The sequence below is a fragment of the Schistosoma haematobium genome, chromosome 5 (assembly GCF_000699445.3).
Source record: "Schistosoma haematobium chromosome 5, whole genome shotgun sequence".
Lineage (NCBI taxonomy): Eukaryota > Metazoa > Platyhelminthes > Trematoda > Strigeidida > Schistosomatidae > Schistosoma > Schistosoma haematobium.
In genome coordinates this window covers 16,098,041-16,123,978 of record NC_067200.1, presented here as the reverse complement: position 1 = coordinate 16,123,978, position 25,938 = coordinate 16,098,041, and the positions used below count along the sequence as shown (strand labels likewise).

Here is a 25,938-nt window from a genome sequence, read left to right as displayed (position 1 = left end):
CAGTGTTTAATTTACCTTGACGATATTATTGTGTATGGCAGCACGTCGGAACAGCATAATGCCAATTTGAAGGCAGTCCTACAACGAATTAAGCAGCATAACCTAAAATTTAAACCATCTAAATGTCGACTATTGCAAAAAGAAGTGCTCTTTTTAGGGAATCGCATTACGGAAGAGGGAGTAGCAACAGATCAGGAAAAAACGAGCGCCATTGTTAATTGGCCACAACCGAGATCTGCCGAGGACGTTCGCAGCTTCCTGGGACTCGCTTCTTATTGTAGACGTTTCGTAAGCGATTTAGCTTCCCTGGCATCACCTCTACATCGCCTGACGCACAAAGGCCGAACATTTTTGTGGACCACAGAATGTCAACGAGCATTTAACACTTTGAAGTCATGTCTTGCTGCTCCACCCATACTAGCTTTTCCGGACACTTCTGCTAAAGCGGGTGAGTCTATACTTGATACAGATGCTAGTTCGTCAGCTATTGGAGCAGTCCTGTCTCAAATAGCACAAGACAGAAAGGAACAGGTCATTGCGTACGCTAATCGGCGGTTAGATAAAAGAGAGACATGGTATTCTACGACGCGCTGAGAGATGCTGGCTTTGGTAAACTTTTTGCAACATTTTCGTCACTATCTCTTAGAACGACCCTTTCGTGTACGCACAGACCACCGTGCACTACAGTGGCTTCGTTCGTTCCGTGAACCAGGTCAGGTAGCGCGCTGGCAGGAGAGGTTGCAGGAGTTTGATTTTACTTGAGAATACCGACCCGGAAGCCGACACACAAATGCCGATTCTCTATCTCGTATACCCTATTCGCCTGATACCATTAGTGCCGTCCTCAGCACAGCCCCCGAGATCGACTGGCCGTCTCCTCAAGCACTAGACCCAGATCTGCGATTTATTTACCAGAGGCAACTACATGATAATAATAAATCATCTATGACAGAGTTGAAGGATCATTCATTGGCGAAGTGGGACAGTCTAAGATTGTATGAAAACACGTTATTTATAATCAGTGAATCAAAACATCCACTATTGATAGCATCACGTGTACAAGTTCATAATAGTATGGAGCAGGTACACCGAGGACTTGGGCACTCAGGAATACGGAAGACTGAACATGCTATCTGCCAGAGGTTTTGGTGGCCATCTATCCACGAAGACGTTGCAGAATTCTGCAAAAATTGTAGCACGTGCTATGCTATTAAGTCACCCCGACAAATACCCCGTGCGTCCTTAGTTCCAATGACGACAGGTCCTCATCAGCGAGTTGGCATCGATATTATGGGGCCACTCACAACGTCAAAGAACGGAAACCGTTATATACTGGTTATGGTAGACTATTTCAGCAAATGGTGTGAAGCTGTTCCTATACCACAACAAGATGCCCTCACAGTTACTCGGGCTTTCATTGATCATTGGGCACCCCGGTACGGCGCTCCCCTCTCACCCCATTCTGACCAAGGTTCAGCTTTTGAAAGTAATCTCGTCGCCCAGGTATGTCGATTATTGGGAATCCGAAACACACCACCATCTAGAAGGTAACGGCTTAGTGGAAAGAACCAACAGGACTGTCAAAACTCTCCTACAGTCGTTTATCAATGAGTCGTCGACGGAATGTTGAGATGACGCGATATCCCAATGTCTGTTAGCTTACCGCGCATCAGTGCACGGACCTACTGGATTTTCACCTGCGACCCTACTTTTTGGACATGGATTGCGCCTACCCGTTGAGCTTTAAATACCGTTGTTACCATGCGAGGCCCAAGATCATATAGTATACGTCCGTAACCTTCGCAGCCGCCTATTGCTTAGTGAAGATCAACCTACAAAATGCCAGCAAGCACCAAAAGGATGTGTACGATCGCAAGGCGAATGGGCCCGTGTATAAACCCGGAGATCGTGTTTGGTTGCACCGCCCTATGGCCCCACAAGGGACATGTAGCAAGTTCCATCGCCCTCGGCAAGGACCTTATGAAGTTGTGCTTACGCGGTCTTCCACTACATTCGTCCTACGTAACCTCCAACGACCCCAAGACGATGTTATAACAGCACACTATAACCAACTGAAGCCAGACAAAACAACGGTGCACTTAGACCACCTGGAATACTAAATGTTCTCCTCGATACCTGGTGTTCCTAGGCCTAATTAAACTTAGCTAGTTAGTTGTAAACACTATTAAACTTGGTAAATCATGCTGCAGCTAATTGTTTTAGAATCAACATGTATCGCGTAACAGTTTAGTTGAACTGCATCTTTAACGAAGCGCTGATCAAATTTGTTTTGAAAGACGGTGTAACATAAATTCTAGACAAGTGTTGTTACACAATTTATATTTTATACATGTTATTAACAGCATTTCCATCTTAGTTTTATCAGTACAGTAGAAGACAGGAACATTTAGTGAGAAAACATCCGTCGTGCAAAGGATAAAAATACAAATATAATGGAAGTAAATCAGGAAAATATATTCTAAACATGAGTACAGGTTGATTAAGGGAAGCAAAAGATAATATGACAATAATGAAGAGCAACAGTATATACCTAGCTACATACAATAACATGAATGATGAGAAATACTGTTTTTGAACTCACATTGTTTTTAAAGTAGCAGTAGTTTTTCATATAATACACATTATTCAGACTTACATAGATCTACTAACATACAAGCAAACTACCAAAAGACAACAAGAAAGTTTTACAGCAAATTGAAGTACAATCACTTAAAAATCAGTAGAAAAAACCTTAAGTTATCAAGAGATCGGAATCTTAAATGAAGAAGTGCATATAAAAATTGGAGTGTTACATGTAGAACAAGAAACAGTAAAATGTAGCCAAAAAAAGTATCGAATATATTTTCTAACGCCGTTAACTCTAAACAGTTACAGTTGATGACAATGCTGTACGTGTAGATGATGAACTAGGCATATGCTCTGATTGCTTTATACAAAAAGCTCCATTGTAATTATTATTATTATTATTATTATTATTATTATTATTATTAGTTGTATTTACTGATAAACTCAATGAGTTACCACTTGTTTTCGATTTGCATTGATTTCCAGGAGCATCTAAGCATATACTGGTAGTGACTTCACTGTTTACTAAAACACCGAAAGAAAAAAATACTTGGAATTAAGTTGGCTGAAAAATCTTTTTAGAGAAACAGTAGGAAAAATGAAATATATATATATGATCATACGACAGCAACCCATGGAAATGTGAACATTTCACAAAGCAGAAAGCTGCGAGTACCTTTTAAAGTAATTTAAATATCATCTCAACTAACAATTTGGTTGGATGATTGTTTCAATGATGAGATAACATCAAGGATACACAAACGTCGTCTTATTGTGTCAATACTATTCTGAAAATCGATGAAATTCAGTTCATAACTAATACCAAAGATTTTAGGTCTTGGAATTAAACACAATTATTGTACATTAGTTTTTATCATTTACTACAGACTAATCTGTCCCCAAATATTCCCTATTCGGGGCAGTACATTTACCCTATTTTCCCTGTCGAAAACACTTGTGGAAGTTCTCAAAAGTAAGGCTAATTAGATGTTTTTTTTCGCGTAATGCTAGAGTGATACGCACAAACGATTTCCACCATCATATACTTTAACATGTTGCTCGAACTTCATAGATATATGTGTAAAGATAATTCATTCTAAACATTTACTTAAACCTAAACAATGAAACACTCGACTTTCAACTAGAGGTACTAGTTCGAACGCCATTAGGTTAACTCCAGACTAGGGGTGCTTAATATCTGGCTCTATGTCATAATTATTCAATTAATATATGACAATATGCTAAAATGAATATGCCCTACAATTTAGGAATATAAAGAAGAAAATGTTAAATAAGAACATTTATTACAACTTACTCATGTCGTCTGACAAAGCTGTAAATCGATTAACAGGACTTCTTGAAGTACAGGTTTCACTGCAATTCGCTGACACTACTCCAGTATTTTGACCATTGTTACAACTGATTGATGAGCCTAACTGACAACCACTAGCTTTTATGGAACCGATATTATTGATTGAAGCATGCTGAATGGATTTATGAGGATAGGATTGAATATCTGCATTCGATGTTGCAGTTGACAAAACTATATCACTGGCATTTTGCATATAGGATTCCGCTAGAATTTCTTGTTCCATAGCCAAACAATCCATAAAATCACTGTCAAGTAATTAGTAACGGGAGTGTGTACGAAATAAAGCATAAAAACAAAAATTTCACATTTAAATTCATCACTTTACAAAGTTGTAATAATCTCAGAAGTCATGGAATAAAAACAAGCAGTCAGGCAAATGTTTGTAGTTAATTTTCCATTATAATAGCATAGCCTAAATAAACAATGTTATTTATTATCTAACACATAACGGCCAAACATTGATTTGTAACTTCATTTCTACGCGTTACCCTTCGTGGAGTAGCATAGGCCGCTTACTAACATTCTCCATCCAACTCCGTCCTGTACAATCCTTTCTACTGGCCCTTCATCCTTTTGATATCTGCTTCCAATTATCGGCGCAGTGTTTTTGTTCTCTCTTTTCCGTTTTTCATCAGGATTAAGGGCTAGCGCCTGTTTCGTGATGTAGTTTGATGCTTTCCGGCTGTCCTATCCACATTCTGAGTCTTTCTCTGATTTCCTCTTCAGTTAGAAGCTGATTTGTTCTCTTCCACACTAGGCTGTTGATGGCATCTGACCAACGGACATTGAGTATCATGCGTAGTGCAATTGTTTATAAGTACTTTTTGTGGTAGTTCACTAGGTTTCAGTTACGTACAATAGAACTGTCTTGACGTTCGGATCGAATACGAGTTTGTGGGAGGACACTATGACACCTAAAACCATTTTGTTGAATGCACATTGATTCGCAAATCTCTTAGCGTCTTCGTCTCTTTTTTCCAGTCCACGTCGTTCAATTATATCTCTATACTCGTTATTATCCATTATAACTGGCATTTAGGTCTCCTATTAAGATAGTCAGGTTCTTTCCTGAACACTTCGCTATGATCGATTGCAGCAGCTCATAGAACTGATCTTGGTGGAAGCACAATATTGGATAACAAGCATTGTGATTCCCTTCTTTGTTTTGAAGGATGCTTTGATGATCCTGGATTCGTGAGATTTTCATCCTATCAGTGCTATACGTGCTTCTTTAGATGGAATCAGAGCAACTCCTTGAGTGTGCAACCGCATTTTCTTCTTCGTGATCGGAGTACAGCAGAATCTCTCGCAAATCTAACCTTTTCTGTACAGCTTGGGTTAAATCGGTTTCACTGATTCCGAGAACAGTCAAGTAGTGTCTTCTTATTCTCACAGCTATTTGATTGGTCCTCCCGGTCTTCCATATTGTCCGAACATTCATTGTACCCATATTAGTTGTTGCTCTGGGTGTTAGAAAGGGCATCAGCCTCTTGACTTCCGAAGAATATAGGTTTTCACCAAAAGGTGTCATAGTTCTTCACAATAAAGATCCTTCAACTTTATTTTGGCTAACGTTTTTTAGTAAGGTTATTTCCTACGGGATGTATATACGTATTGAGCAGTTGAGTGATTTGTAACGAATGTTAATTCCATACTGAGAAATGACTAACAGTTTTTTAATACTACAGTTGTTTCGTCATATCAATCTACATTATTAGGACATCTTGTTCCGTTTAAACAATGTATTCGATTTAATAAAAAACTACATATATTGAATGGTTGTGCGGTGAATGTCAGTGGAATATCAGTAAAAGAAAGTAAAGTAGCTACATAAAATCTTATGTTAAACAAAGTAGGACAAGGAGCGCAATTAGTTTCATATTGTTTGGGAATAAAAGGATAGAAATAACAGAACAAAATATTACCACGGAACAGTTAATAATAAACAACAATGAAAAGAATCCAGATAAATGCATAGGCTCAACATCCCTCAAACTATGTAAAAGTGAGAGGAAGTCGCGGAAAAATATATTACCCAACTACAAGTTTTTTGGGAATGTTATCACAATTACATAGGTTAATTGAACGGCGTTTCACGTCCAGAAAGTTACAGTTGAGGGACAAAACCAACCAAAATTGGTTGAAAAGTAGTATGTTTCACTTTTGTTTCATAAAGACTGACAAAGATGCTGTAACTCGTAAAAATAGGGGAATGTCTTAATCGGAATCAGGATAGTAAGGATTGTCACTCATCAATACAAATCATAGAGTAAGCAAATATTTTACTAGACAATTCAAGTCACACATTGTACTGGTCAGTCAGCTACAACGTAGGACCAGATACATATATGCTTCGGTTCAAGTCCCTGTGCCCCATTAACACAAAAAGATGAACACCGAATCCATAGTAGTTACTTCAGTGGTAGTAATTTATAGAAGATTGCATATAAAGATATAATACACGGAGAAAGAATTGGCCAGTAGAAAGAAAGGTATGAAGTAATTTTAATCTCATAGTTTTCATACCGACATTGGTGGAAAGCAGGTTACTGAAAATTATATTTAGATAGACGAAAGACTACGACAGTTGTAAAAAAACACTTACGCAATGTTAGGATGTGAAGACTTTTTTTTATCCCTACGATATATTCGTGCAAACTCATCATGACGTGCTGTCTTCTTCCAAAGGTAATAAAAATGAATCAGTTCCGACACAGTTTTATGACGAAGCTATAAAATGATTTTATTTGACAAAAACAAACAATCGATAGAAGTTAATCAAACAGGAAAAACACGATGGATTTTAGTGCATGTAGTAGGCTTTTAGTTTTTGAAACTTCAGATTCTATTAAAAAACAATTGAGGGTCATGAATGTGGATTGCTTACAACTTTCCAATGCTTTTCCATATCATCAATTTTTTGATAATTATACCTTTCAATTTCCTCAAAAAGTTGATTAGATTCGTTTATATCAATTGAATTAACGAGTTTCAAAGTTAATAAAAGAAATTGATCAGTGAAATAACACGGAAGAGTACAAAAACGACAACATGTAGGGTGACCATACCTATTCATGTTACATACATCATGGAATTAAAGAAAACTTGAAGCACAAGGGTGTCTACTGGAAATATATTTTCTTGACGTGATTGAGTAGTTAGAAATGATACTGTCGCAAGCAAGCATGAAAGCTTCCCAATCAAACTGCTAAGGTTTAGAGTACACTATACTCCCGAAGCGAAGTATGGACAACGGAATCATTTATGCTAGATTAATGTACACCATTTAGCATACTATTCCAGAACAAAGAAATAATAACAGGATAAATATTTTAGTGGTGGAATTATACGAAATGAACAAGACAACCAATCGAAAACCTGTCAGCAGTGAGTTATTTTTATTATTCAGCTTGCAAAACTAATTTTTAAAAATGACATCGAGTCATTTACGTTTGTGATTGGCAATATGCAATATAGCCTTGACGTTTGGCAACAAAAAGTTGAAAGCACACAATTCAACTTGTCGCAATCTACACTAACACGATGGATGATTCAAGAACAGAAGAGTAAAAATGTAGACGACCAGATTGATTAACTACCACGTCCATACAGTTTAAACGAATGATAAATGATTTAATAGACTTCTGCCATGTAAACAGAATGACCGGATGATTGTCTTTTTCAGTTCATTTCTACTTCAGCTACCTAGTGAACATAAGGAATTTCCTAGAATATATTCATCATTATGCATATCTCAACTATGGTCAAGTCGCAAGTTAAGGCTTAACTATGTTATCTAGTCGTTGACGCATGTAAAAAAATACGTTTCCAACTATGTTTAGCAACAGTAAACGTGGTATACATCAGTTCATATTTCCTTTTTATTGAATAAACAGATATATCATGATAAACAGATTCATGCCTATTTACCATTAAACATTGAATATTGTGTCTATAAACATTATGATAGTAGTAAATTGAATCTGACCATTCTATTTGTTGGCATGGAAAAACAGATCTAGATAGATAATGTGGTATTTGAGGTAAGTGAAATCTACTCACTCGTGTCTCTCGTATTTGACGAAAATCTTTTCCACATAAAGCGAAACTTTTCTCAAATGCTGCACAATCAGACTCCGACCATGAATCTAGATAACCGGGAACAGCTGGGAATGAAATAAGAAAGGACAGTACATAATGGATAATGTCTGCGATTATAACAACTAGATCTATATTCACCAACTATATAAACTAGTCTCACCTATTGGTTTAATCAACCTTACTTTTCTTTATTTCAATCACACTATTGACCAGCATCGAACTCTGAAGTAGTCTTATGCAACACACAACGCAAAAACTAATCTCATTTTTCAACTTAACATATTTATCTCGTACTCTACATGTAACTTCGACACTACACAGTCGAAAGTTTTACCAAACAAGAGTAAATATGTCTGTACTGAAATCTAGCGACCTATGAACACTTTCTATCTGCTATCAACTTGAATTGAATTATGCAAAATAAAAAAGTTCAGGGCTGAAAAAGGAGCTATTTATCATTCCAAAACATTTCTTGCACTTTATGAGAATTCCTATTTGTGGGAATCAGTCGGTCGCAACATGGGACCTGGTACTTGATGATTCGCGTAAATAAATTGTAAACAATCAATACAAAAACGAATTAAAAATTAGCGTTGCTACCTAATGTAACATGATATAATTAACGAAAACAATGTTGTGCATTGATTTATTTTAACATATTCGTATATATAAAAACCAACTTTAATTTATCGATAACAATAGCAAACTATACACAAATTTCAATCTGGAATCTTATAAAGGGAAGATTATGCAGATCGTTAGTAATATTAAGCCATAGCATAGAGATAAATGGCCGGAAGTACATAGTACTTAAGACGAAATACGCCTATTTACAATTTCCGTTTGTTTAAAACTAAGATAAATGTTTACAAAAAACGTACAGTCCGGTTTACTTCTGAATCACATTTCGCCTTTTACATGATAAGTTTAATTTTTTCAAGTGGTTGGTTTTTATAGCGAATACATATTTAACGACCATCTCCGCCTGGAGTCCCTCCGGGAGCTACTGTCGGCCCCAAGCCCGGATAAAGGAGGAGGGTTGGGCATGGGGTTAGCGTCCCCATTCCGTAGAAAACTAACTCGCTAAAAAAACGCTAACCAGAAAAAAGTAAGTAAGTACGTTTACCACTGGACCGATACAAACCATCTTCCTAAGAAATATACACTATTCTGACATTAAGAAACAGGCATCTAGTACAAATTACTACGCAGTCAAAAACATGCAAATCGAATTACAATATTAGTGAAAGCAAAAACACCCTATCATCATATCATTGACTCATTATTAACGCAGAGCCTGGTAAAGATGTGCATTGGCTTGAATTGTTATACCATATTAGTACGACGAGATGGAAATAGCAAGATGGAGAGCAAAGGGAATCGAAATAATGCAGTAGCAATGATGATAAAAGAGTGTAATAGGATTTACTTGAGGAACACTCATGAATGTGTACTATTAATAAGCATAGGTATGTAAAGGAATGTATATAGGAAGAATGCGATTTATCATATGCATTTATAGCATGATAAAAATTAACTGATATAACTGCCTAAACATTTATGGTGCAATTTTACATGGGATACAAGGGATAGACCCTGGCGGAAATGTGAATTAGCCAAACTTATCATATCAAGTCAGTCAAACGAGATGACAATAAAAAGCAAACAGTAAACGAGTCTAAATAACTGTACCGGAATAGATACTGAGAGAAACTAAACATTAGAGAATATGGTCCGGAAAAAAGTATACATGAAGGAATATTGAAACTAATGATCTAAAGGAGGATGGAGAATGAATGTATTTGTTCCACTAAATCCGGTTTTAAACTATGTTATCTAGTCACTCACCAACTAGTAATTGAGAGGAGCCCAACTAGGTAGTGAGGATGTACCAGCACACTTCAGTCTAACAGTGAATGATTCCATGGACTGATGCTAGCTTTTGGTTTATCTGCCCCTATTTTTTGCAAACTACACCTACTACAGTAAATATTACTCATCGAGGGAGATAGTGGGGGGCATACGACGTGACATGTGTCTCAACCGGCTCGGTTCATAAGGATTCCCGTTCCCATCAACCGACATGTCATTTTTGTTTAGTACTTATGCCTAAACTCAAAACCGTTCACCCAATCGTTCCACAATATTCGAGCAATTTTTGAAGATACCTATGATCAAAATCTTTAAAGTATCGATGCCAAACGTGACTTTAGCTTGACAGTAATATGGACGGATGAGTTTTCAAAGCATTTTTAAGATGGAGAAGGCATGTCATAACTATGTAAACAAAATAGATGATTTATATGCACTGAAAATACGAGACTTTAGAATAGAGATATAAATACATTTGCAACAACAAGCAACACAAGATCTCATTACTATTCTATTTGCTTGCATGTATCTCTCTTTTGAATGTGAATAAAATTGAGTTTTAATTTGAAATCAACAGAATAATTGGAAATTAAACGTGATTACTATTCAAAATCTAGCCAAGATAATCACACAAACGACAGAAAACATAAATACACACATGTGTAGACATCGGGTTTTAAAAAAGTCATCATACCCATTGGTGATATTGCTTTAAATTGTAATCGTTGCAGCGCCTCATCCGTATCATAATCACAACGCATTAACAAGAATAAAGCCTAAAAATAAAATAATGGTAAATAATAAAATAGAAAGATAAATATGTGGTTGAAATCGTGTTTGAGTCGTTAAGATAACAATTATAAGCTAAGACTGCAGACCTTATTGGTTATTCCTGCGGTTAAACAAGTGTACTGATGAGGTATAAAACTTAACACTAAATGAACGATAAAACATCTGGTATATGCATTCCGAGTGAGTATAAAGTAAAACGGACATTCTAATTTAATGAATTAAACTTAAATTGCCTATAGTATTTTCGAGAAATCAGTGTATTTCAGCATTACTACTTTACTTATTAACGAGTAGTCAAGGTGGAAAAATGTGAACTTAGAGCATAACTTTAAACATAAAGACCGAAGTTACCTCTTCGTCGTCTATTGTTCGTTCAGTAGGCAGTGTTGACAAAACAACTTGGGCATATGATCTCTCAAAGCGTGTGACATCAGCTTCACAGAGCTTTTCCGAAGGTTTCCATACAAGACTAGATTCTTGAAAAATCCGTTCAGAACCATAATACGATGATCGACTTTCATCACATTGATTCTCCATTACATTTGATGCTAGGGCAAGCATAGGGATATTTGCCTGATAATCTTCACCAATTTTTATCTCCTATTTAACATGTTGGAAATGTGAAGAGAGAAAATAGTTTCAGAAAATAAGTAATTTAAGTACGTAATATGAAGTTCGTACTGTTGGTCAATGAATTATAAATATTAGCATGATGGGATTATGGAGAATGCTAAACTTTTAGTTTACATCATGGGTTTTTCATTGTTAGAGAACCAATGAAAACCAGGAAGTATTGTACGTAAATTTTATCTTAATATAGGACTCCTCAGCACTGAGCACCCGCGACTCCACAACATGGATCGAATTCGAGATTTCTCGTCTAGCGGTGTGGTGCTTTATACTACGACGAAACAGTTGTCTAGTGCTTTGTTGTTTTTAGTGGCTCTCTAAGATCAGTTCGCGATGTAAACCATAAAGATAAAACATATGTCGTCTGTATTTATGATTCCCATAAAAGATTAAATTTCCTATAATTGCAAACACGAAACATACTCTTGTGTAGTTTTCCGTTACGATGTGAAGTCACTTAATGTAGTGGTTATGAGAAACGATATAAAATTCGAGCCACCATCTGTTGATATTTCCTGGCACTATTGATCGAGACATATGTGTAGGTAATTAAGGAATTACTAAAAGATGATTCAAAACTTTAGGCAGTGAGGGTGGTGCATAAGCTTAACTTTCTCTTTTATTTCAATAGTTAAGATGAGGAATCTGAAATATCGTTTTACCCTCAATCGTATGATTGTTCCTGCCATTAATAAAATATTTTCTTAAAAGCTGTATCACTTTGTTTTGATAAATTGCTTTGAAAGCAGATATGAAATATCTGCAGACAGTATCAAGCCGAGTTTTAAATCTTGCACAAACTTAAAGTGATCAATTATTGTTGGGGTTCGAACAGTGGAGTCCAGGTTTTAGAGATTTATCCTCTTCATAACATATGACACGCTGCACAACGCAGTTTGATTCCGTTTTAAACCATAGCTGAACATGAGCTGGACTAAATTAATTAGTTTCAGGCTTCTAGATCTATCCTCCAGATATTTAGACTAAAGACAAGTGTCTAGCAAGTATTACAAAGCTCACTAAACAGGTGTACTTGGTGTCAGACACATAGGCATTATCATTGGTTAAATTTGTGGAATGATCCCAGTGTTTAAATAAGCACTACATATGAGACAAAGTCAGTTTCACAGTAAAGAATGCTATGCTACAGCCTTGTTAATTTTATCTTGTCGTGCTGATATTGTAAGACGACTACGGCTAACGCATACATGTGCGAGGCTTTACATCGACTGTCACTGATAGTAGTGACAGCCCAAAAGACAAGACAACTACTACACCAAAAGGAAATCTACAAACTCAGTAAATGTGCTAAATTAATAAAATAAAGTAATTTTGATATGACTTATTGGAGAAAAAACCTGAAGTTGAGAATTTAACATTACAGAGATCGAAAAATTTAAATTCATGGTGATAGTGGTGAGGTATTTTAAACATAGAAACTACTAACATATTTAAAATTCTTTTATCCACAACAAATCAATTAATACAAGTTAATATATGATAAAGAAAGAATTGAATTTACCAGTTACCCCAAAAATATGTATTTGAGTTATATACCAGGATGAAATAGCTGTTTAATACTCCATATTTTAGTGGTTATTAAGTTAAAGTCAGTTTGTGAATTTAACTACAAATTATTTATTATCAACAAACCTGTAAAACTAACTTGAAATTTGTGTATTATGACTATACTAATTATAAGTTACTAGAATTTATTTTCTTGCACTTTAATGGTTGATGTTCAACTGCTTTCTTATTGATTGACACAAAATTTATTTATTTAACCATATTAAACCGGTCATTTCGTGCTTGCAAGTATTAAGGTGTCTGCCGTTGTTAATTTCGCTACAGTGATTGGTACTGAACAATTATTGATGGTAACAGACATGTATTATGTCAAGAGACGTTCTCACTAAATCTCCCACTGGGTTATTGGGTATTAACGGTCACAAAAATACTGGGACACAAGAAATGCACTGAAAAAAACCTACACCTTTCCAATCACGACCACTATCTTCACTTGGACAGTAGTCTTCGTCTTCGTCTGAATTGTACGAAGGTGTAGTTTCTTGACCTTTTTAGGATGAAAAGAAAGCAAAACTTGTCAGGAGACATAAACTAGTTTTGCTATGCATTATCACTAGACAAAAGACTGTACCTGTCGTATCTTCAAGGAAATAACAAATACTAATGAAAGAAAGGGTTCTCGTTTATATTACAACAGAGCATTGCAAAGATGAAAACAAATATAAAAAGATCAGTACAAATACAATGCTAAGTTCTATTTCAGAACAGAATGAACACACTTTTGTTGTAATGGTACAGAGGCAAATTGATTGGTAAGAATTAGTCAGCCATAAGAAATTCACAAAGAAACGGGATGATATGACACGCAAAATAAACGTACCTACGCCTGTTACTCTTCTTGGAGTATAGGCCGACGACCAAGATTCTCCAACCTAATATGTCCCGGGCTCTCTTTTCCAGTTGTTCGAAAATGCTGTTTGTTCTGGTAATGTCTGTCTTTGATTCCCGGTGCAGCGTGTTATTTAGTCTGCTTCTTTTCGTTTTCTCCTCAAGATTGCAAGTCAGAGCTTGCTTTATGATGCAGATCGATGACGTCCGCAACGCATGTCCTACCCACCACCAGTATTTCCCTAACTTCCTCTTCAGTTGGAAGATGGTTTGTCCTCTCCCACAGGTTATTGCTGATGGTGTCTGGCCGATTGATTTCAAGTATCTTGTCTGGACAATTGTTTATAAATACGTGTACATCTTTGATTATGGTTGTAGTAGTTCTTCACGTTTCAGCTCCGTACAATAAAACTGTCTTGACGTTCGTATTGAAGATTCTCACTTTGAGGTTGGTTGACAACTGTCTTGAGTTCCATATGTTTTTTAACTGTAGGAATGCCAATCTTTGCATGTGCGTCTGCATTGGACCCCCTTTGTTCATCGATGATGATGTTCAAGTATGTGAAAATTCCCACCTCTTCCACAGCTTATTTATCAAGTACGATTTCGTTGGTGCTCACTGTGTTGTATTTCAGGGTTTTGCATGTTCCCTTGTGTATGCTGAGGTCTACCGCTTTAGAGGCTGCTGCTGGTATGTTGTCTGATCCAGCTGCTTCCCATCTCTTGATTTTTCCGATACTCTTGCTGATTTATTCAATTTTTGGTGAGGTAACAGGAGGTCTGTATGTGCTGATTTGATGTCCGGTGGGTTTAGTGCGGGTCGCTCTATTCAAGAGTTCTTCGAAGTGCTCTAACTACCTGTTCCGCTGTTCTTGAATCGCAGTGATTGGTTTGCCTTTTTGTATCCGACTGATCGCCCTGACTTACTGTTTTCTCGTCAGATTCTTCGCCGTATCTTACAGTTATCTCCTACCTCCCTTTCTTGAAGCTTTTTCCGTTGTCATTGCTAGGTTTCCAACGTATTTCCGCTTATCAGCTCTAATGCTTTTCTTCACCTGCTTCGGTTTGGGCACCCGGAAAGTATCACAGCCCTTACACAAATCAAATGAGATATGTGTGGCACATATGTATTTGGTGCCTCCTTGTACCAATATCTATGTGTTAAAATAAATAAATAAATAAAAATGCTTCTCTTCACTCCTTTGTTTGCTTCTGTGTATTCGGCCTGTGCCTTGACTTTCTCTGCTCTTGTTCGGCTGTTGTTGATTGCTGCCTTTTTGTTCTTCTTTTCTCGAATCTTTTCCAAGATATCAACAGAGATTCATTGTTTATGATGGTGCTTCTTGAGGCCCAGGACGTCCTCTTTAATCTCATCCCAGTTGTTCTCCAGTGTGGTTTCCTCTTTTTTAGTAGATCTTTTAAAGGTTGGGATTTATTGCTGTGAGCAATTTTGCATTCGCTGAGTTGGTTAGCACCTCGAAGGAAGGGTATATTGAACTTTTGTGATTTTACTTGTCCAGTTTTCCAATTCTTTTTTTATTTCATTTCTAGCTTGACCACCATCAAATAGGGTCTGAAACTATATCAGCTCCTCAACAGTCTAATTTTGTGATTACTTATCGATTGACATTGTATCATTGTATATCTTCTAGATCCATCGTTTTAGTAAACTAAGACGTGCTTAACATCATTAACCTTAAAATAATTTTCCAGGTTGATCTTAGCCAGATCACGATTGAAAACCTGGAAGCACCGGACGATTGTTTCGTCCTAGTATGAGACGCCTCAGCAGTGCGTATCCACGATCCTGTACACGAGACTCAAACCCAAGTCAATGTGGCAAGCTGCATTCATTCACCTTCATCTAAATCTTCAGTATTATTTCTAAATTTCTATTCTTCTATCTCATTTGTTCTTTATGATACAGAGAAAATTCCCATTTAGACATGGAAGAAAAAGACGAATAGAGCGAAGTGATATTTCTTTTCAATTAATTTCTTATAATGGCCCTACAATAATACGTATATGACTCAGAAATAATAAAAAATACGAGCCAGGTGACATGTTAGATACTTTAACGAATCTGAGTGTTTATAAAAATAATTGGGAATGCTTAGCAAAACAATTAGAACGACAGTTCAACGCCTCCTCCCCCAAGATATTTAAAAACAATCGGCGCTTATACTATACCTATTATTATTACAAAAAGTGACGTGAATCATTTCGTTTTATATATGATTTTTCCTCATTTTCCGATTTCTCTAGATTGACCTTTATTTCTCCACACACATAAATGTGTGATTATATTCTATGGAATGTATTGCGTGAATATACTATATCACATAGTTCTGACAAACTTTATTTCCTCATTACACTAACTCGGTTCGTCAGAGGGACCGATTACTAAAGAAAATAAACAAATGATAATACTTAGTAGGGTTTTTAATTGCTAAGATATCATAACAACGTTCACATTTCGATCGTACCTACATTTTACGTGCCGGTTTCCACTTATTTCTTATTATTTCCAATAATCAAGGTTAGGTTTGCGCGAGGTCATATCTTTAAACTTAATTTCAGTGAAAACTGTAGTCCGATGGTTTAGACGATAAGCCATCACAAATGGATAGTGTGTTCATACGAAATTTATCCACATTTCGGATCTTGGGCTCGAAAGAATGGGCAAATTACCAGCTCAGTCACACTATACATTCTATTAATATTATCAGCTAAATATGGAGCGGTGGCAAATTTTTAAAATACCCGATTTTCAATCAGTAGGTCCCACATTTGAACCTCGCTTTACCTTTAGGGATTCTTGTAGATCGCCTGTCCTCATCCAAAAAGTATGAGTTAAAATTAAGTACATAAACTTGTAATTCGTGAATGAGCAAAATTAATCATATGTTACACGTACACTTCCGAGACATAAAATGGTAGAAAACTTACTAGGTTAGTAAACCCATTAGACACAGTTTTGACGCGAAAACTCAAAAATTACTGTTATATACCATATAGTACATGAAAAAAGGACTAAAAAACACATCATGGTCAGACTAGGACTATTAGTTTCCAAATTTTCGACCCGATTTCGAATTAGTTGAGACGCTAAAGCAAACTACCAAAGAGTGACAATCTGGGGGATTTTACAGGGAAATTTGGTTTCAAGATTGTCATTTACACAACACGAATCTATCTAGTTTACTCACCAGTAATTGCACTCTTCCAGAAACGTGAAGAATAATCTTGGTTGACTTCAAACTTATCGTCAGTAGTTTGTTCATTTTTCTGGAAATGATTTTCTACATCCAGCTCAAAGTTAGGCACACTTGTATCAACATCCTCTTCCTCCAACTGATTCTCTTCATTTGGAGTTGCACTGTCCAATAATTCAGAAGTATGGATAGCTAGGTTAGATTTTGAGCGGGACCTAAGTAGATGACTACGCGATGAGCTTTTGCGACTAATAGTTGAGTCTTCTGAGGCATGTTGTTTTGAATAACTAGGAGTTGCAGTGGCTGAAGGAGGATCGGAAGATGATACATCTATAGACACCGGACTAGTGCTATGCGAACAAGGGACTGAGTGTGGATGTGGAAATACAGTGAGCTATGTAAAGAGACGGGATATAACATCAATCTTGTAAAATTTGCACCAAATTTCATTTATATTATTAGAAATAAACTAAGATCATTTATACAATAAATCATTCCGTCAATTGAGAGTGTGATTTTGAGGATTGAAAGAGATTTTAAAGGACAAAATCAAAATTAAATATGATCGTTGACACAGTTTATAATGATAATTTGACTGAGAAACAATGTACAGCTTCGTGCGCTAGTCTATAATCTAAACCAACTGTGTAAAAGATAAAGAAATAACTTTACTGTCTAAACTAATCGATTGTAAAGCTAGATCTTAAAATCAATAAACCAGATTTTTGACCCGAAACTAGTCATTGAATGGACACGAGTGATATAAACGTTTACCCCTGAATTCCAATTGAAGCTAAATTGGTCAATGAATTTAAGATGAGTATTTAACTAGAAACGAGTCTAAATCGTGTTAGACCGATCTAAAAGTTCGTGAATTATGTGATTAGAGCGAAAATATTGGTATAATTTAACGACAAACAGAGCATCATGATATTTTCAATAGAGTTAATTATAATACAATATACCCATAAATCTGCTAGATGGACATGACTTAAACGACGACAGTGCGTCAATCTTTTTCCCGGAATTGTCTTACGTCTAGAATACAGCTTTCTGTCAAAACAATGATTTTAACTGGAAGAACAAATAATATATAAATTAAACACTGATAATTTATCCAAATAACTCACACAACGTAATGGAGGTGTATCGACTTTGTTTTTATCTACCAATGCATCAATATCTGACGATGAACGAATGGTTGGGTAATCAGCTGATGATACTGGTCTAGTTCCTCCTGTAGAAATATTATTTCCAATATTTAAGCAGAGAGATATGTGAGCAGCACGACGAAACTTCTTAGCTGGAGGTAATGATACCGATTCCTCCCGTAATGAAGCTAAACTTGAAGGAGTAACAGTGTGTCGAATGCTTTTTAAGCGCCCAGATTTACCTCTGGAAATGTTGCTACAGGAAACTGCAACAGAGTCGCCGTCTTTCCCGTAAGGGTTTGCAGGAATTCCGTATGTAGCTAAAAGTTCATCTAATGACATTTGACTTTCCTAAAATCAAAAGAGTAAACAAATTGCCAAGCACTAAAGATTTTCCTTACTACCTATACACATGTAAATAGTTAACGCAAAAATGAATATCGAAATAAGGGGAAAATAAAAACATGTATGAAACTTACATCTACTATACGAACTGTATGGAAAAACAATACAAATATTCAATGTAAGTTTTATGCAGATGCAGAATCTTACATCAGGAGGGGCTAAATGTGACGCCGTCCAAAATACTGAAGGTATGCATTTTTAGAACACTCACTAAAGTTAAGCTGATAATGTATATCTTCCATAATATGACTTTCGAAAATTGTGTAAGATATAACAGGGGTTAACTGGTATTTAAGTACTCTACCATATAGTGATAAAAGACAAGTTAAAGTCGAGTGAATTTCGTGTACGACTGACTGACTTTCGATAAGAACGCATACAAGCAAACCCTACATAACCCACTTCTAAGATTTTAAATCAAAACCGATGTTATCATTGGATTATTTAAACCAACTTTATATATGCAGAATGGGGCTGTGTATATGATATAATCACCAGTGCTAACGTACCTAGGTATAATGCAATACATTTAGACTCCCAAGAGAAATTTTTTCCAATGGTGTACACATTCCTTCTCGATGGATTTGATAAAATATGGAAACTAAGTCAACACTCATTTATAGTTTTAAAATAAAAGCTAGCAACAGTAGGATCATCGTTAATCTATTTTGAAACCCTATACTTCAAAGGAAGTACCATGATTGAATTCAGAATATTATGAAGTTTAAAAGCAAAAAATTCTCATTTGGTTATTTTTCACACTAAATAAGTTTAGAAATACTGTATACAATATAATTACAGCACGAAATATTTTACACTGCAGATTAGATTAACTCACTTTCATGAGACTTGATACTTCTTCCTCGTCAGCAGCATCTTCCTCTGGAGGAATACTGTCATCATCTACCGAAACGTCCCGTTCGTCAAAATCACTATCGCTCATCCCATCAGCTTTACGTACGGTGCTATCTAGACAAGGCCCAGGATTGTCTGCAGATCGATTAGTTGTTTCAGTCGTGCTGGGATTATAATCTGTCTGGGGTTCAGACGACTCTGAAGCAGGTAAAGTTGGTTCCCGATTTTTTTCAATTAACATTTGTGAAATCCAGGTTTAAAAAGATATTTACATAAAGTTCTGCAACATACAAAACCAAATGACTCGGGGGATCAAATATACTACCGTATACATCGAAACAAAACCACCGAACGTCAGTGATAAAGATGTGTTATCTGGATGGAACCATTATTTCCAAAAAATTAAGTTCCCATCTCAAAACACCAAACATCCAGGCTAGCTGTCTGCCGTAACATGTTTTACGCTAGTAATGTAAATTTCTAACAACGAATTAGCACATTTTAGCAACGTTATATGCTTGAAATGGTTCCCATAAATAGCTTACAAAGGTAGAGAAGCTGATGTCGGTATATGCACGAGGTCAAATTTATTTGTTGCTCTGGGTCTGTTTTAACATTTGTTTTTCCTTAAATACTCTGAGATTTAATAAGTGATTGGAGCAGGGCTTTTGGTCGACTCAATCCAGTATGTACTGGAGAAAACTGCCAGTCAGTTGCGATCTCCATATACAAAATAATAGTTCGTAAAACAAAGCTTAGAGCACAGTGGTTACATGCCTTGAGCTTTCAGTCGGAATGCGGTTTATGAACTATTTGGGAAATATAAAATGAACCTGCCTCTGGCCATTTTAAACATCAGGCTAACGAAATGATGTACAGGCACAATTTGTGGATGTTTCATTTCAAAGGAACTACGCAACTCATACTTTGATTCAGTCTCGCTCATCTCTAAGTGCGACTGAAACAGTGCTTCTATGTGATGCACCTACTGAGCCAGGAGTTTCAAGACAACATGTAACGCTGTCAGATGAAAACAATAAGCAAGATTGTGCCTTTGGTTGGTAATGCTCTCACATGGCCACGCGTATATAGCCATCGACAGGGAAGTCCTACTCATTGCCTTCTCGTGGTGGGGGTGTTGTTTACGAAAGTGAGGGCGAAAAGCGAATCTCCGGCGCTTTGACCGGGTTGATGGACATGGAGAGTCCACCTAGGAAGTTGGGAAACCCTGATTCCAAACCAATGGTGCACATGGGCTCCAGTATCCTAAGGGAACTAATCGTTCGTCACCGGCTACCGTGGAACTGCATCTCCTGACGTTGCTTCACTGCCTTGTGGATCAGACCTTCAGGTCGAAGGCTCCGGTTGAGGCCCCCTTAGAAAACCATCTGCTTCGGTTTGGGCACCCGGACAGTATCACAGCCCTCACACAAATCAAATGAGATGTGTGGTGCATATGTATTTGGTGCCTCCTTGTACCAATATGTGTTAAAATAAATAACTGAATAAAAACGGGGTGCGAAGTCTTCCCTAAACTAGGATCAGATTAGATAGAACACTAGAAGGTCAAACTGTGACATTGCACTGACTTATTGTATCAGTGATAGATGACATAATCACTCTAAAATCCTTAGGTGCAAATATTACAGAAAGAGGACTGGTATTAAAACACCAGCTGTTTGTGGCCATTTTAGAAAGATTAAATCACAATTTAATTTTAATCTCAAGGATTAAACCAACAGGAAAAACGCTCCAACAAACAACTGGCCTATAACTACTCTTCAATCGCCTACACATGACGAACACTCAGCAACTATGAACAGCATAGTAATGTGATAGGAAGAAAAGACGTCTAGAACCTATGTCAGGCTTTAATAAAGTTTCGGAACTCTTCTCAATAACAAAAATCCGCCAAGACTATGTAGATCTTGGAAGCATTAAACACTGGATGTGTCATTACTGCCTAACACATTAGTAACCTGAGCACACCATAAAAGTTGTAAAGGATGTTAGATGACATCGCCACTCAGATTTTGCATGAAAAGTAAGTACTTTGATGCTGTTTCTTTCAAACACGAATAAGCTGAAAATATTTAAATTTAAGAAAGTACAAACAGATATGTATCTGATTTCAGTTATCAGCAACTTAGCACAGTTCCCTAAGAAACTGAGATGAAAAGGTAAATGGCATAAATGATACGGGAATCGGTTCCACTTAAATCACTGGACTTACGGCACTTCGCTCTGGAGTAAATTATGTGCCTCTTATCTTTGTGGCAAGCGAGTGTAAACCGATTGATCTTTTGTGTTAGGTTCTTGGCGTTACAATAATGTTTCAAGTCCTTAATGCTTACAATGAGTTGTCTGGTCACTCAAAGTGAACTATTCCTAGTGAACTTAGTAGTTATTTGGAAGCTAACATCTCTTGACTATCTATGGGGTTGTTAGAGCTTCCAGCGATCATGATAAAGTATGTTGGTTAGTTATAGATCGAAACTACGAGATTGGAATGCAGAGGAGCAAGGAATCAATCACGAGTAAACGAACTGCGCTGAGATACAAATAAACACGGTTTTAAAATAACAGATAAACGGAGATGACAAGGGATAAAGTGAGTAGAAACAGGCTAATGATAATTAAAGTACTCATGTCAATGGTAATTGATGTAAGTTGTGAAACACGGTTTCGGCGCAAACGTCTCAGGCGAAAGACAACAAGCCATGGGTCACAAACGGTCTTCAGTTCTCCTCTTGGGGCTGTACACTGAGGGGGTCGGGCTCACATCGGCTGGGAAAGCATTCGGAATGGAATTGACTCAAGGTGAAAAGGTAACCTTAAGTAGGTGTTTGTCCTTTGATGTGCAATTGTTAAAAAGTCATTTGGTGGAGCGCAATGATGGGGATTTAAGCAGAACGTTTCTGCTGAGATGACTTGGAATAAATAATAAACTGTATCCTATCATCAAATAACCACTTATTTTTTTGAAACCCACTGGGGATAATGATGTTAACATAACCAACAGTCTTAACTGTATATAGAATTACAACTAGTAGTCCCATTTGCAGTATGAGTGGAGATTTCTGATACAGGCTCACACACAAAGAGCTGTACCAAAAAAACCTACCGACAGGACAATAATTCCCCGCCTGTTCAAGCGGAAGCGAATTAGAAGGAGGTTCAGGGTGTCCAACATGAAAATGTTTTGAGGATAACTTGCATGTATTTCTTCTTCCATCCTACCTCTTCCTCGAGAAGCGATTCCACGTGTTCAGCTTAATCATACACTCTTATTTGAACACCTCAAATGATAAACCATCATAATCTTTAGATCCAATATCTAATATCTTTGTCACCATCTTGTGTAAACAAAATGATTTGCTCTTGCTTACTGTTGTTTCTGTATGGTTCCAGGCATTCGGTTATGTTCAATGGGCGATAGTCTAGTCACTCATGTGCACTAATTTTAGTCAGTTTGGTAGCTATTTGTTGATATGTATATCTTGTAACTCAAGTGACTGTGTCTGTATAATGACAGTAGGGTTTCTAGATGCCAGTATCTGTCATATCAGCATGCAGAAGCTTGGTTGGTCGCACTATGAAAAGTAATGAAGTGATAATTTGAGTGCTGAGAGAAAACGATTGTTTCATGAAGTGAATAAATAGATAAGTTCACTCATCGACAGATGCATGCTGTGTAAGAAGACAGAAGTGTAAAAATAAAATGGGAAACGGAGGTGATAATAAGCCAGGTAGGAAGCCGTTAGTGGTGGGTAGTGATGAAAACAGTGGGTAAATTATGAAACTTTCAGCCACAAGTGCTTCAAGCAAGAGATTATAATCATTGGGTGAGTACATCTTTGTCAAGTCACTTCATGAAGCTATCCCTCGTGTCTTTAAAGCCTTCTAATTTTTACGTGACTTATTCGCTAATCGAAATACGACTTATACAATCTTAGCACTGTAGATCACCAACGTAGACGACCTATGTCGAAATGATTGGAGGCCTACTCGAGTTAGACGTCAATGTTGTGACAAACTAGCTAACGTCGAAGTCACACCTCGAGGTCAGCGCTTTACGTGGACTACCCCATTAACATACCAAGGTACCATAGATGCTTTGAAGACTGTACAACACAGAGGACGTTATTACAGAAATATATTAGTTAAAGTAGATACAAACGAAAGTGAGACCACTGCCACATGGGCCAGTCCATGGTACACGATTAACTGATGCGCGTTGGTTGTCCCTGACCTTGACGAGGATCGGTGATTTGCTCGATATTCAGTGACCCAACTGCCGGATGATTTGGCTATGGCTTAGTGACATTTCGCTGGCCCTACATTACTCCCCCACTAGATTCAACGGTCGTTTGAATCGGTACCAAACACGTTGGGAGTAGTTGCGCGCCGGAGATTACCAAACGATTAATATGAATCCTCCGGGTATTTCCGAGCTGTAAAACAAAATGGAAAGTAGGCGGCAGAAACTGATCGGGAAAACAGCGAGTAACAATATGTTAGTACGACGTTGGTTAAACGTAAAGCGATTAACCATATAAATAATGAAAAGAACCAGACGTTTTATTGTTCTATCAAGTCGCGCTGAAATATATAGCTTTGACAAATAATTGAGTCCCTCCGATGAGAAACGCTAAGTTTGCCGTAAGAGTAATGATGCTATAGCGATAGTAGGGTAAGTGTATTATCAATCGATGCCGATGTCTATAGTGCCATTGATTTAAAGTTGAATGTCAGACAGTGTCGTTGACAGCTTCTAGTTATATCTATGTTTAACAGACTAACCGTAAGGACAGAAGTATAACCGTGAAGAGTGGTCGTGATTTCGTTGTGCTAAGCTATTAATCAACTTGTAGTCCGAGGTTGAAAAGTCGATGACTGCTGTTACAGTCAGTAAGGGTTGAAGGCTACAAATCGACAGCAAAGGTGGCACGATGAATTCTCTAAAAGATGATAAACGGTAAGTGCTGCGTGTTTGTTCGGTTAGTGAACTGAAAAATATCGAAAAGAACATAAGAAACCAAGAGTGTCACTCTGGACTCATGTAAATGATACCCGTGAAAAACGCTGTCAGTGTTGGGATGGAGGCGACAATGTCGTTTTAAGTTTGCAGGAGATTCGCTCGACTGCATAAACTGACGATTCGCGCGAATGATAATGTCGTCAGACCACCAATTGAACTGGACAGGTTTTAGATCGTTGAGTAGTTGAGCAGCCGATTGACATACCGAAATCATCTGTTAGATAACAGCCACGAGGAAACAATACTTCATAAAATAAAGTACGACATCGAAGTAGAATAACTACAATAGTTCGGAGGTGTTATAAAGTCAAATCTAAATAACATCGTTCTTACGTATACTAACAGTTGCACTGAACAGTCGTTTAGGTATTATTAGCGTAACAGTTGGATAAGTGAATAAAAACATATACGAAAACTATGGTTGGGTTCGTGGAGAATTTTTGAGGACGTTTAGATATTTTCCAAGCCCGTACTGTATACAAATGAACCGAAAATGGAATTAAAATGACTGTCGGGTAATAAGGAAATCGAGTCATGATTTACCGTGTGAAATAATAGCAAATACAAGGAGTATAATAAAAAATGTAACCGCCAATGTAACGAAAGTAGACTGGATATGCATAAGTCCAAAATTAATTTAAGCCAAACATAGCATTGCCTGACGAACAGACTAAACGAGATCTAAGATTGCAGGAAATTTATAGTTCAAACTCACCGTAAATTTCTAGAATTCGTATCCTCTGTTTGGACATGGAACTCAGCAATTGGAAATTAGGCAGGCGGTGGTAAAAAGAAAGTAAAACAGTCTAGTGGATAGTGGTTAAGCAGAAAAATGAATTTATAATCGATAGTTAATTTTGTCTTATTTATACCAGTGGATAAGTTACAAACAGATGTACGTTCGTGTTGCCTTGTGGCTATACTCACGAGTGGTTTATATTTTAACAGACATATTACACAGGAGTATTTACATGCTGCTAATGCTTGTTAAAGAACCACGATAGCCGATTGTAATCGTAGTTGATTGGTTAGTTCTGTCGATTGAACTAAGTATTTAAGTCTAAATACTAATCAACATTGACATGAAGCAACGAAAGTTCACAGTGATAGATTAACATAGGCGATGATAAAAATGAAAAAGAATAAGTATATAATACAATAATAAAGATTATAGTGATAGGTTGCGTTATTCGAAGTCTTGCTCACCAGTGTAGATAACCAACGTAGACGATCTATGTCGAAATGATTGGAGGCCTACTCGAGTTAGACGTCAATGTTGTGACAAACTAGCTAACGTCGAAGTCACACCTCGAGGTCAGCGCTTTACGTGGACTACCCCATTAACATACCAAGGTACCATAGATGCTTTGAAGACTGTACAACACAGAGGACGTTATTACAGAAATATATTAGTTAAAGTAGATACAAACGAAAGTGAGACCACTGCCACATGGGCCAGTCCATGGTACACGATTAACTGATGCGCGTTGGTTGTCCCTGACC

At 37.0% G+C, this 25,938-nt stretch overlaps 1 protein-coding gene across 2 annotated transcripts; it reads right to left on the bottom strand.

The window, feature by feature from the left end:
* Nucleotides 1-1,998: 1,998 nt before the first annotated feature.
* MIER1_1 (Mesoderm induction early response protein 1) lies at nucleotides 1,999-22,562 on the bottom strand. Of its 2 annotated transcripts, XM_012946144.3 has the most exons (11): nucleotides 22,519-22,561; nucleotides 19,378-19,674; nucleotides 18,114-18,485; nucleotides 16,978-17,377; nucleotides 13,345-13,427; nucleotides 11,075-11,323; nucleotides 10,626-10,707; nucleotides 8,021-8,124; nucleotides 6,564-6,688; nucleotides 3,902-4,203; nucleotides 1,999-3,111 (listed from the first exon to the last, which is right to left on the bottom strand). In XM_012946144.3, the coding sequence occupies exons 2-11, from the start codon at nucleotides 19,633-19,635 to the stop codon at nucleotides 2,882-2,884; spliced, it is 2,205 nt and encodes a 734-aa protein (XP_012801598.2). In that variant the 5' UTR covers nucleotides 19,636-19,674; nucleotides 22,519-22,561; the 3' UTR covers nucleotides 1,999-2,881. The 2 variants fall into 2 exon arrangements, with proteins under 2 accessions (XP_012801598.2, XP_051065001.1); XM_051217585.1 differs by having other exon boundaries at nucleotides 1,999-10,707; nucleotides 11,075-19,592; nucleotides 22,519-22,562.
* Between the last annotated feature and the right edge of the window lie 3,376 nt (nucleotides 22,563-25,938).

Bases quoted from the DNA above. Each gene is read 5' to 3' on its own strand.
- MIER1_1 (XM_012946144.3), bottom strand. From the start codon at position 19,635: ATGTTAATTGAAAAAAATCGGGAACCAACTTTACCTGCTTCAGAGTCG. The intron at 8,125-10,625 runs GTATGATGACTT...TTTCATTCCCAG, and splicing joins TAAAGCAATATCACCAATGG to CTGTTCCCGGTTATCTAGAT. The intron at 6,689-8,020 runs GTGAGTAGATTT...ATCATTTTATAG, and splicing joins GTCAAATACGAGAGACACGA to CTTCGTCATAAAACTGTGTC.